Source organism: Syngnathus leptorhynchus, chromosome 5, assembly GCF_054491065.1.
Source record: "Syngnathus leptorhynchus isolate UIUO chromosome 5, UIUO_Slep, whole genome shotgun sequence".
NCBI classification, from domain to species: Eukaryota; Metazoa; Chordata; class Actinopteri; order Syngnathiformes; family Syngnathidae; genus Syngnathus; species Syngnathus leptorhynchus.
In genome coordinates, this window is record NC_141199.1 from 9,316,124 (window position 1) to 9,327,440 (window position 11,317).

The following is an 11,317-nucleotide window of genomic DNA, read 5'->3' on the forward strand; positions in this document are numbered from 1 at the left end:
TTTAATACAGTAACTTGAACGTACTAAATTGGACTTCGATCACTTGGTTCTGCTCCCCTATTGATCATTACGAAGAATGCAAGTAGTATTCGTTAAAACTACAATTTCCGAGGAGCATTGAACGTAGCACAGAGAGTTCATCCCACCCACCCAATCCGATTTTTACGGCGACAGTAAACACACACAAGATGGCAGCGTTGGAAGACGAATTTGAAGATGCGCCTGATGTAGAGCCTTTAGAGCCAACATTGAAGAATATTATCGAGCAAAAATCGTTGAAATGGATATTTGTTGGCGGAAAGGGGGGTGTCGGTAAAACAACGTGTAGGTAGGTGAAAAGAAATCTGCTCATTAGCTCATTAGCACCGAGATACAGTCACCGTGTCACCGAGTCAAACTGACAGTACCATAATTTCGATCATTTTTCAATATTTGCTGATGACCTGTCTATTATATTAGATAATTTCATGTTTAACTTTATATAGTATAGCTGTCATATACTCTACACCATTCATTCAGACCGTGTCTTTTTCCTGTCATGGTCATAACTGTCAATATGCCGGTGTTGTGGTTCAACAGCCTTCCAAATGAACTAGCTCCCGAATCTCGATGTAGCCGTCAGGGCAAAGTCAGTTCCATTATCTTGTGTTTCCTGCTTGCAGATTCGTCATCTCGTACGTGGAAATTGTTCAACTGCATAGCTCTTAAAACATTCAACAACAACAACAACAACAACAACGTGTAACAAAATGTCTCGTTTAGTACTTCTGACTACAGTTAAACAATTAAAAATGACATTTTAACTTTAGGAAGTGAGATTTGAACCCGTGACGCCATGTAACCAGATTAACGCGCGGGGGGAATTCGTTTTTAATTCAAAGTACATCTTCTGTGGCAGACAGCGTGTGTCGCTGTTAGCATAGCGGTCTGCCACTTGAGCTGTTGATGCTTTTTGTTGTTACTTGGCGTCCCTGATTCAAAATCTTGCTTTCTACTGTTATATTTTTACTGTTTACAATTTATTTCAGCTAGTCAGCATTCTGAACGAGACGTTTAGTTTCACGTGTTTATTGAAACATTGGACAGTTACGCCGTCATGTAGCTCTTTAGCTTGTGACGAATCTGCACACAGGAAACACAATATTACTGAACTGGCTTTACGTTAACGGCCACATCTGGATTCGGGACACCAGGGTAGCATGATGTGAAGCTAACCTGCGACCGCCAACGGACACACGACTCACGTCTTTGACAGCTGCTTTCTAATGCATTGCAGAAAATGTTTGGGGTGTTTTGTGAGAGACAACGCATCCTAATACCTTTCAAAGCCAAATATTTTACGGCTGACATTCACTCGCACTTGCTGTTACAAGGGTTACACAGAAACGACACGCATGAAAGACGTTGTAAACATCATGTCTTAACAAATATGTTAATTCCCAATTTTGATTTCAACAAAATCAGTATTGACGTAATTGTTCCGAAATAAATTATGGAATAAAGTTATATCAAGCCCTATTTGACACTGTTAATGAGAATGAGTTAATATTGGTGTTCTGGAGGTGGGATCCTTATGTAGCCCTTATTTGGTACTATGTTGTTCTTAATGTGTAGATTTAAAACTTGAACTGTGGTCTTCTATAAGCAATGTTGTAACGCCACCCTAAAAACTATACTAGACAGGTCTCTGAAAACAAAAAGAGAACATTAAATTGGCGTCACATGCTCTCCCATTATCCCATCTATGTATTTTTCTATTTCTCTTGGTACATAAGATGAATTTAACATGTTTTAATACACTTTCCCAGTTGCAGTTTGGCTGTCCAGCTGGCTGCTGTCAGAGAGAGCGTTCTTATCATCTCTACTGATCCTGCTCACAACATCTCTGATGCTTTTGACCAGAAGTTCTCAAAGGTGCCTACAAAGGTCAAGGGCTATGACAACCTCTTTGCTATGGTAAGTGTGTCGTTTGGTAAAAGATGCAAGTAGACATGTATGGGTCTAAATCAAAGACATTGTTTTAAAAAGCCCCAAAAACTGAAATCTGCATCAAATTTGCCTTTTCAGTCTTGTGAAAAATTCACATTCTCAAACAAAGGCCACCATTCTGCAAAAAGGGATACCTAGAGGTGGTGTTAAATCAATGCTACTTGGTGATTCCACAAATGTGTACGTGCTTGTATCTGTGTGCGAGTGTAGGAAATTGATCCAAGCTTGGGTGTAGCAGAGCTTCCTGATGAGTTCTTTGAGGAAGACAACATGCTCAGCATGGGCAAGAAGATGATGCAGGAGGCCATGAGCGCTTTCCCTGGCATTGATGAAGCCATGAGCTATGCAGAGGTCATGAGGTGAGATTGTCACTTTCATGTCAAAACATGTCTCATCCCATTTTACCACACTGTACTATGGGACTTTTGTTTAATTAAATGGCAAAATACAAAGTCTCTCACTGGAATATGTCGTTGACGCCACTATTGCCGTCCTGCTTACTCACTCTCAGGGGTTTACCTGATCAAAAAATTACTCCACCAAACAGAGCTCTACTGATCAATGGAAAAATTCAGAAACAATATATTTAAGTTTGTCTTTTCCCTCATGCCTCAGATTAGTGAAAGGAATGAACTTCTCAGTGGTTGTCTTTGATACTGCACCCACTGGCCACACACTGCGCCTGCTTAACTTCCCCACCATAGTGGAACGCGGCCTGGGCCGACTCATGCAGATCAAGAACCAGATCAGTCCCTTCATCTCACAGGTGAGGGGTGTGCCAAAACCCAGACATTCTTGGCTTGATGGTGTACACAACATGAGCTCACTTCTTCCATTTTTTTTTTATTTTATTTTTTATTACAGATGTGCAACATGCTGGGCCTGGGTGACATGAACGCAGACCAGCTGGCATCCAAGCTGGAAGAGACTCTGCCTGTCATCCGCTCAGTTAGCGAGCAGTTCAAAGACCCTGTAAGTTACTGTTACTTTGTAAGTGTAACTTGGAGGGTCTGCAAAAAAAAAAAAAAGTCATAACATTTAAAAAGAAAAAGAGCATACGTAGTACCTACAATCAAGCCCGAAAATGAATAATTTGTGGCGTAATTCTATATACTACATTTACAAAAGGGCGAGGCCAGCAGTCAATTATTCATACTCCACGAGTATGAATAATTTTGGGCTTGCTGAGTGGTGACGTGATAGACTTGTTCATTTCCACAGTTTTATGTCTCCATGTAACTTAAGCCTTCTTTGTTGCCACCCACAGGAGCAGACCACTTTTATCTGCGTGTGTATCGCCGAGTTCCTGTCCCTGTACGAGACAGAACGGCTAATTCAAGAACTGGCCAAGTGCCGCATTGATACACACAACATCATTGTCAACCAGCTGGTTTTCCCCGAAACAGAGAGGCCGTGTAAAATGTGTGAAGCGCGACACAAGATTCAGTCCAAGTATTTGGATCAGGTATGCATTTCTGGTATGATGGGATGCAGTTACTGGTCCAAACAGTAGGCTAGGATCCAGATCAACCAAGACCTTAATATAAAGAAACGGATGAATGCATAGATACTCAACGTGTTTGCGACAATGGCTCTTGACCCCAAAATATAATCCCGCATTGTGTGCTTGTTTGTTTCCAACAGATGGAGGACCTTTATGAAGATTTCCACATAGTCAAATTGCCTCTGTTGCCCCATGAAGTTCGAGGTGCCGATAAGGTCAATACGTTCTCGAAGCAGCTTCTGGAGCCCTATAAGCCACCAAACAAGTAATTCCCCTCCTCGTGGGACCAGCCCCCGACCACTTTGCTCACCCAAAGCCCCCCCCTGAGCTCCCCCAACTGGCCTCTCACCCATATTCAATAAACCAGGCACGCTTCAGGAGCAGCTGATGATATCTCACATCTACTCAAGCCACCCTGTTAAAACGCTCGGACAGTTTACATTACTGTCGCCTTACTTTCTTGATCATGCATCATATCGGTAGCACTAAAATAGCTATTTTAAAACATTTAACCGGCTTCCTTTCCTCCATACTGAGCGTTTAGCTTACAACAGTATAGTACATTATGCTTCAGCCCTTGAAGTAAGTCTTAACTGTGGAATTTTTGTCATATTTTCCTCAATAATAACCATCCGTGTCATGAAAAGAAAATTTACCAGAATAATTTTAGCTTTCATTTATTTCTCCTCCAGCACAATATTAAATCCATGATTTGAATGAAGTAGTTCAACCAGCAATTTCTTTTTTTTGGTCTTTGACAGCATCCTGAGATTCAAAGGCAGTTATACGTATGATCAAAATATGACTTGAGCCCTGCCAAGCTCCTAACTGTCAAATATTGTCGGAATTTTGAGAACAGTATAGAAATGTGTTTAGAAGCATAAAGTGCATTGTTAATTATGAATTAGTGAATGTCACCCAACATGAACTGTGAGCTGAGCATTTAGGCGGGTATGGATACAGATCGACTCAGCTAATGCTGCAATTAAATCTATTAGTGAATGCATATGAGTTAACAAAAACTTTTTTTGTATGGGAATTTCTTGAAATGATGGTGTGAGTGTTAATTAAACTTAATTCAACAACTTCATTTTCCTTTTTGTTGGCAATCATTTGATGGGCTTATTAGCAAGCATTCCGACTGGGCAATGGATTGACTTTGACGAAGCATGAAGCCACAGGTAACCTTTCACATTAGGGCTCTGTAGCCTTTCGCAAGAAACACTTACGAGTTTGTCGGGGGGGGGAGTTCAAAAAGTCATTTGTTTTTTGTGAAAAGATGGCCATAAGTCCACTTTCCATCCATGTGTTGTGTAGGTTCATCAGCATATTTACTTTGTTGCTTTTATTTCAACCAAAAGTTTGTGAAGTTCCATTTACTGGACTTTTGTAATTTCCTTCAGTGCAACTCTGTAGTTAGGGCCTGTCGCTTGTGCTCCATCATCCAGCCGCTCGCTCCCGGTCGGGAACCGCGCTAACGAGCTGCTCGTCCTCCTCGATTTGGGGATTTACCCCGGGGCGCACTGATAACTGGAAGCACCAAGGAGGCTGCGAGGATTAGTTTCTTGTAGACGCCGGGGGACGTCGGGGTCGTGTGCTCTGGAGCCAAAAACACCATTGGAAGCTCATACATACTTGGAGGACTTTAAACCAAAGAACCCCTCAACTAAAACAGGTAAGTAATTTCCATTTGAAGAAAAACAATGATTCACTAAACCAAATCTAAAATGATCACAGATGTGTTTGGGATTTTTTGGTCTAGGAGCCATAGCTGGCTAGTGATGTTTAAAATTTCATGGGACCCAGACACCAATAATATAAAACGTTACTGCAATGATTTTTTTCAAATAGAATACTTTAAAAAAAAAAATTGTCAAGTGTATGTTTGATTTAACTGTTTTATTCATTTTTTAAGGATTTCTTTTCCCATTTTGAATGAACACTTAGGCCTAATATGTTACTGTATTTTAATATCGGTCACGATGGTTATAAAAATAAAAAAATGTACGAACCAGCGCTTTTCTATCTGTGTTGTACATGCAGGTATTAGTAAGGTGACTCAAACCTTCAGTGGATTGTTTCTTCTGAGCCAGAGCACGCTTGCAACAATGACTGTCACCTACACGGCCAGAGTTGCAAATGCTCGTTTCTGCGGTTTCTCCAAGTTGCTTTTGGCTTGGAAAGGAAGTATCTACAAGGTGTTGTACAAGGAGTTCCTGGCTTTTTTTGCCATGTATACAGCCATCAGTATCACATACAGGTAAATACTACTTAGAGATGTCTCTCATTCTTCAAGTCATAATTGTTAGGTTAGCTTTTTAATAGTGGTTGTTTTCTTTTAGGTTTTTGCTACCTGATGATCAGAAAAGGTATTTTGAGAAGCTGGCAATTTATTGCAACCACTATGCCAGTCTCATCCCAATGTCCTTTGTACTGGGTAAGTGGCAATGCCATCTGTACAAAACCATATTTCTTTGGGATTCACAGCCTCTTTGTGATCATTTGATCATCTGACCTCGGGTGAGAGGTCAAGTCAATTGACAGGTTACATGTAGTCAACCATCATCCACACCCACAGTTAGTTTTGACTCCTCCTTAGAACTTGGGATAAACCCTGAGCGCTCAAAGCCACACTGAGCCAATTGTCCAATTTTCTTGTGTTCAACAAACCTGCCATGCAACTTACGTCAACTTTCATTCAACAACTTTCCTTTCAACTTAACATCAACCTAATGATTGAAATGATGCTCCCTCCTTCTTCTATGCCAGCAGCACTGCTGACCATTTGCTTGTGTTTCCTCTGGAACGCTGTGAGCAGGTTTCTACGTGACCCTGGTGGTTAACCGTTGGTGGAGCCAGTACACAAGCATCCCGCTTCCCGATCGGCTCATGTGCGTCCTCTCGGGGGGGCTCCAGGGCAGTGACGAGCGAGGCCGCCTTCTCAGACGCACCATGATGCGCTATGCCAGTTTGTCGGCCCTGCTCATCCTCAGATCTGTCAGCACGGCTGTCTTCAAGCGTTTCCCTACCATGGACCATGTGGTGGAGGCTGGTGAGTGTCTGATGGTACTGAAGATAGAACCGGAACGGACAGAGAGAGTCGTATATTATGCCCCCTCTCAATTTCAGTTTCTGTGACCTCTAACCTCTCAAATAGTCACGTGGTTAAAATGGACAAAAATCTTCAGGTTCACTCCACATTACTGTTGAAATTCTGATTGAGAACTTAAAATTAGAATCACACAGAAAACTGAAATTTAATTAGTTTAATTCCATCAATCCTGCTATTCATTTTATAGTACTGCAGTTCAACTACTTTTAAAAAGAGAATTTATGGATTCACTCCACTCCAGTAAAATATTTCATGGTTTAATTAAAAAAAATTTGTAGAAATGTGCTGAATATATTGTAATTTACAGCTAATGAAACCCCGAATTTACGACCTCAAGAAATTATATAAATTAGGAATTGGCCTAGATTTTCTGTATCTGTTAACTCGTCTCATTTTTTTGGATTGAATTTCTGAAATACATTTTGGATGACACTCAAATTAATTAGGTTGCACTAATGAGTCAGTATTAGTCAGCGTTCCATTACCATTGTACATTTATTTAGACCAAGAAATCTGACATTGAGTTATCTGCTGGTTCACTTCCCCAACTTGCTATTTACATTAGCATTTGAAAACCTGTGCAGGATTCATGAGCCGAGAGGAGCGGAAGAAATTTGAATCCCTTCATTCTCCTTACAACAAATACTGGATCCCTTGCGTGTGGTTCACCAACCTGGCTGCCGTGGCCCGCTGCGAAGGCCGCATCAAAGATGATCACACGCTCAAGCTGCTGCTGGAGGTGTGTTGTCATCCGCAGGCACGTGCACACGTGAAGGTCTCGTGTTGGCATGTGATCTCATTGTGACTGTTTTCAAGCAGGAGCTAAATGTATTCAGGGGCAAATGCGGCATGCTGTTTCATTATGACATGATCAGTGTTCCACTGGTCTATACTCAAGTAAGCAGACATTGTTTTTTTTTCCTCTGGATTATTACTTTGTATGCTACCAAATACCAAAACAAGTTAGCACAAGTAAAATACATGAACTATATGGTAAAACAAAAAGTATTATTTTGCGTGACTATCAAAATATAAATTCCACAGCTGTTGAATTGACCTGCACATTCTATTTGATATTTAGATACGGATGATATAAATACATACTCATATTCATGGAGTTGGAGCTGCACCCACGCTGTCTGCACAAAAGCTATTAAATACTCTCTGTGCCTCCTTGCAAACTACAACCACTATAACTAGGATGATATGATAAGTATAAACCTGTTCCCTATCTGTCCTGTAGGTGGTGACCTTAGCTGTGTACAGTTTTTTCCTGGTATGTCTAATTGGTCGGCAGTTCCTAGATCCTAGTCAAGGTTACCCAGGCCATGATCTTGACCTCTACGTGCCAATCTTTACCCTACTGCAGTTTTTCTTTTATGCCGGGTGGCTCAAGGTCAGCGGCTGTTTACTTTGAATTCATTCAACAAAATACCTTCATTGTTTTTTTTTTTGTTTTTTTTTATATTAATTGATATTATTGTTTCTTTCCCTAAAGGTTGCAGAGCAGCTGATCAACCCTTTTGGAGAAGACGACGATGACTTTGAGACCAACTGGCTGATTGACAGAAATTTCCAGGTTGGCTGATTCTTGTCATTTTGCTGTGTTTCCAATCTTATCATCATATTGAAACCCAGAAATGACTGGAAACTTTGCAATAGACAAAGGCATTTGATACAAGATCTGTACTTAATTGTATTTTCTTGCCTTGTTAAATAATTATTTCAAGTATTTATTGTAGTCATTGTAGCTTCTGGTGGAGTTGGGGTACCTGAGTCATGCTGAAATGTTTCACAGTCAATCTGTTCATTTTCCTTTCTGCCCTGCAGGTGTCCATGATGGCAGTGGATGAGATGTATGGAGATCTACCGATGATGGAACGAGATCGCTACTGGAACGACTCCAACCCGAGACCACCCTATACAGCTGCAACTCTCTTTGTTCTGCGCAAACCCTCCTTCCAAGGGTCGACGTTTGACATGGCGTGAGTCTACGACCTTCACCTTTTTCATTGTCTGTGTATTCAATTTATCACTGTCATATTTAATTTTGGATCACCTCAAAAAGCAAAACAAAAGTACAATATATGGACAAAAAGCACTGGGACACATGGCCATGATAGTAACACTTACTTCCTAGAACTACATGAAGTACTTCTGAAGGTGTGTAGTAATAAAAAAAAAAATATTATCGAGAGAGAATGATCAAATCAGAATATCAGTGTTCCAGTATGTGTGATGATGAAAGAAGAACTGCCTGTAATGCTGCTGCTGTCTGGCAGGATCCCCAAAGAGGAGATGCACTTCCAGCCTCTGGAGGAGATAGCTGAGAACATGGAAGAGTCGGTCAGCCGTCACCCCAACATGGCTCTGTTCAACCGGCTCCTTAACGCGGCCCCCTCACACGCCGGCTTCATGAGCGGAGCCCTGCGACGCACCTCGGCCCAGCTTCAGAGACTCTATCATTCCCCCAGCATTGACCAGTGCATCAGCGATGACGACGACAGTGAAAGTTGTAAAATAGGCAAAGGGGGCTCTTTGCCGTCCGGGTTGGGGCAGGACCCCCAGAGCACCGTGTGTAGTTTCAGGGAGGAGAAGCCCACCAGAGCGCCTCTGCTTGACATTCAGTTTGGGGCCGAGCAGGAGAAGCGCTCTGACGAGGACGCTGTCATGTCTGCAAGTGGAGTTGAACTTAGCCACACAAGACTGGAAGAAGAAAAGCAAGGAGAGATCCCATCTTCTGTGTTGCGTCTTCCTCCACCACCTCTGGCCTCTAGAGAAACTCGAGCGGTCTCCACCTTTCATCAGCCCTTTCCTTTCCCGTCTCACCCCACTTCCCACTCTAATCTGGAACACTGCAGCTCGCAACCTGTTATCAACCACCACAAAGCTGCTCCCTCTACTCTTCATCCTTCTCAAGTGTCTTTCCTCACCGTGTCGTCTTTCGAGCCCCAGCGCTTCCGCAGTCTTAGCATGGGATCAGAGCTGACTGGGACTTTGGCGTAGTTTCTTGTAGAAACTGGCAAAATCGAATTCTGAATTCATCCTCCTGAGTTACATAACACTTAGTATCACTATTTGTGTCGTGGGTGAGCTATGACCTCTGCTCAATGATTAAAAGGCAGAGAACGAAAGAGAAAGAAAGACAAAGAAAAAGAAAGTGACAGAACAAGAGAGAGCGAGAAAAAGGTGAGAGATAGAAATAAAGAAAGAGAAACAATAAAATGATGAGAAAGAGAAAGAGAATGAAAGAAAGAAAGCGTAGAAAATATCCTCTGATGAACCGGTCTGCCTTCTGGACTTCAACACATTATGGATTTTCATCTTTAACATATCATTTGCAATAATTCTACAATTTGCAAACAAATGTGACATTTCGATGATCAAATTTGCCTCTTTGCAAAAGGTTTTATCCTCTAACATTCAAGGAGTCACTCACGAGTACATACACTCGCTAGTCATGTGTGCAGGGGAGTGTGGGATGGATTCCCGCCCAATATTGGCGTGCATGTGAGTGTGACATCGCTGTATGTGCCCTGGCTGGCGACCAATGCAGGATGTAGTCTGCCTTTTCGCCCAATGTCAGCTGAGCTAGGCTCCGGCATCCATCGCGACCCTAAGCAGGATAAGCGGTGTTGAAAATGGATGGATATTATATTTGTTATACTGCTGTTGATGTATGATTGTACGTTTATCGTCCTATAGTAATTATGTTTGGTGCTATCAGACAAAACACATTAATTTCTTGTTTGTGACAGCTTGTCTCTTGTTCAACTACTGGAGCCACAATGATAAGGCTGATGTGAATAAGTACTTTTTGGACAAAACATTTTCAAAGAACTACCTCTGGATGTATTGTGACGAGACTGAAGAAGGCATGTTGCATATAGTAGAAATATTTTCTGTTTTTATAGATTGAACAAAGTAAATAAACATACTTTTGACATCGTTTATTATGATACATTTTACAACAGTCTTTTATATCTAGAATATTTGATCACACAACACAATATACAGGGATATGAATTTGATTCTTTGCCAGCAGAGGGCGATAACACACTAAGTAAATGTACAGTAGAAAAATAAAGAAATGGACCGCCCTTGATTTCTTCAGTGTCCACGAGGACATGCATGTCCATGTTAGCAAACCAAGAAGGTTTCTACCTGGGTTGCAACAACCTCCTGCTGCGGGATGATTGCCTCTGTTTGGAAAGGAAGGACTGGGACGGGCCTGGGGGTTTGGGGTCCTCACACAATTGCTGCTGCTGCTGCTGTGGATCAAAGGACTGCAAGGAGCAACATGGACAACTGAGAAGTCCGAGTAGAAAGATTGCAGTATACAGTACATATGAATCCATCATCTTGAGGTCAACTGTGGTTGGGCTCTTGACTAGGGCAGAAAAACTAGTGAAAAAATACTCTTTGTATTGCTGTTTGGTATCGGAGAGTACGTAAATGTAAGAAAGAATTTGTATTTGTAAGAAAAAAGGTGGTTTCAGTTCATCCCTACAAAACAAAGATCTTGAACCCACCATGGTTTTCCAGGCTCTAAGGAGAAGTTCTTCCTCTTGTTCTCGTTGTGTCTTAGATTGGTCTCCCTGACAGTCCAGTCCAATCATACTATTTTGCTTAAGAGGAGAAATAGAAGAGCAAAGCTCTAACAGACCTGAAGCCACCTCTTCCATTCCGGCATCACATTGATTGGCTTCTTT

General features: G+C 41.7%; 2 protein-coding genes across 2 annotated transcripts; both read left to right on the forward strand.

Moving 5' to 3' along the window:
• Positions 1-136: 136 nt before the first annotated feature.
• get3 (guided entry of tail-anchored proteins factor 3, ATPase) lies at positions 137-4,578 on the forward strand. The gene is made up of 7 exons (XM_085913092.1): positions 137-328; positions 1,809-1,956; positions 2,200-2,348; positions 2,605-2,755; positions 2,854-2,961; positions 3,257-3,454; positions 3,634-4,578. Exons 1-7 carry the CDS (start codon positions 189-191, stop codon positions 3,760-3,762), a joined length of 1,023 nt encoding a protein of 340 aa, XP_085769218.1. The 5' UTR covers positions 137-188; the 3' UTR covers positions 3,763-4,578.
• A 1,023-nt stretch (positions 4,579-5,601) lies between these two features.
• On the forward strand, positions 5,602-9,611 carry best2 (bestrophin 2). The gene is made up of 9 exons (XM_085911590.1): positions 5,602-5,753; positions 5,836-5,930; positions 6,312-6,545; positions 7,190-7,344; positions 7,425-7,502; positions 7,849-8,001; positions 8,104-8,184; positions 8,436-8,590; positions 8,888-9,611. Exons 1-9 carry the CDS (start codon positions 5,602-5,604, stop codon positions 9,609-9,611), a joined length of 1,827 nt encoding a protein of 608 aa, XP_085767716.1.
• The last annotated feature ends 1,706 nt before the right edge of the window (positions 9,612-11,317 follow it).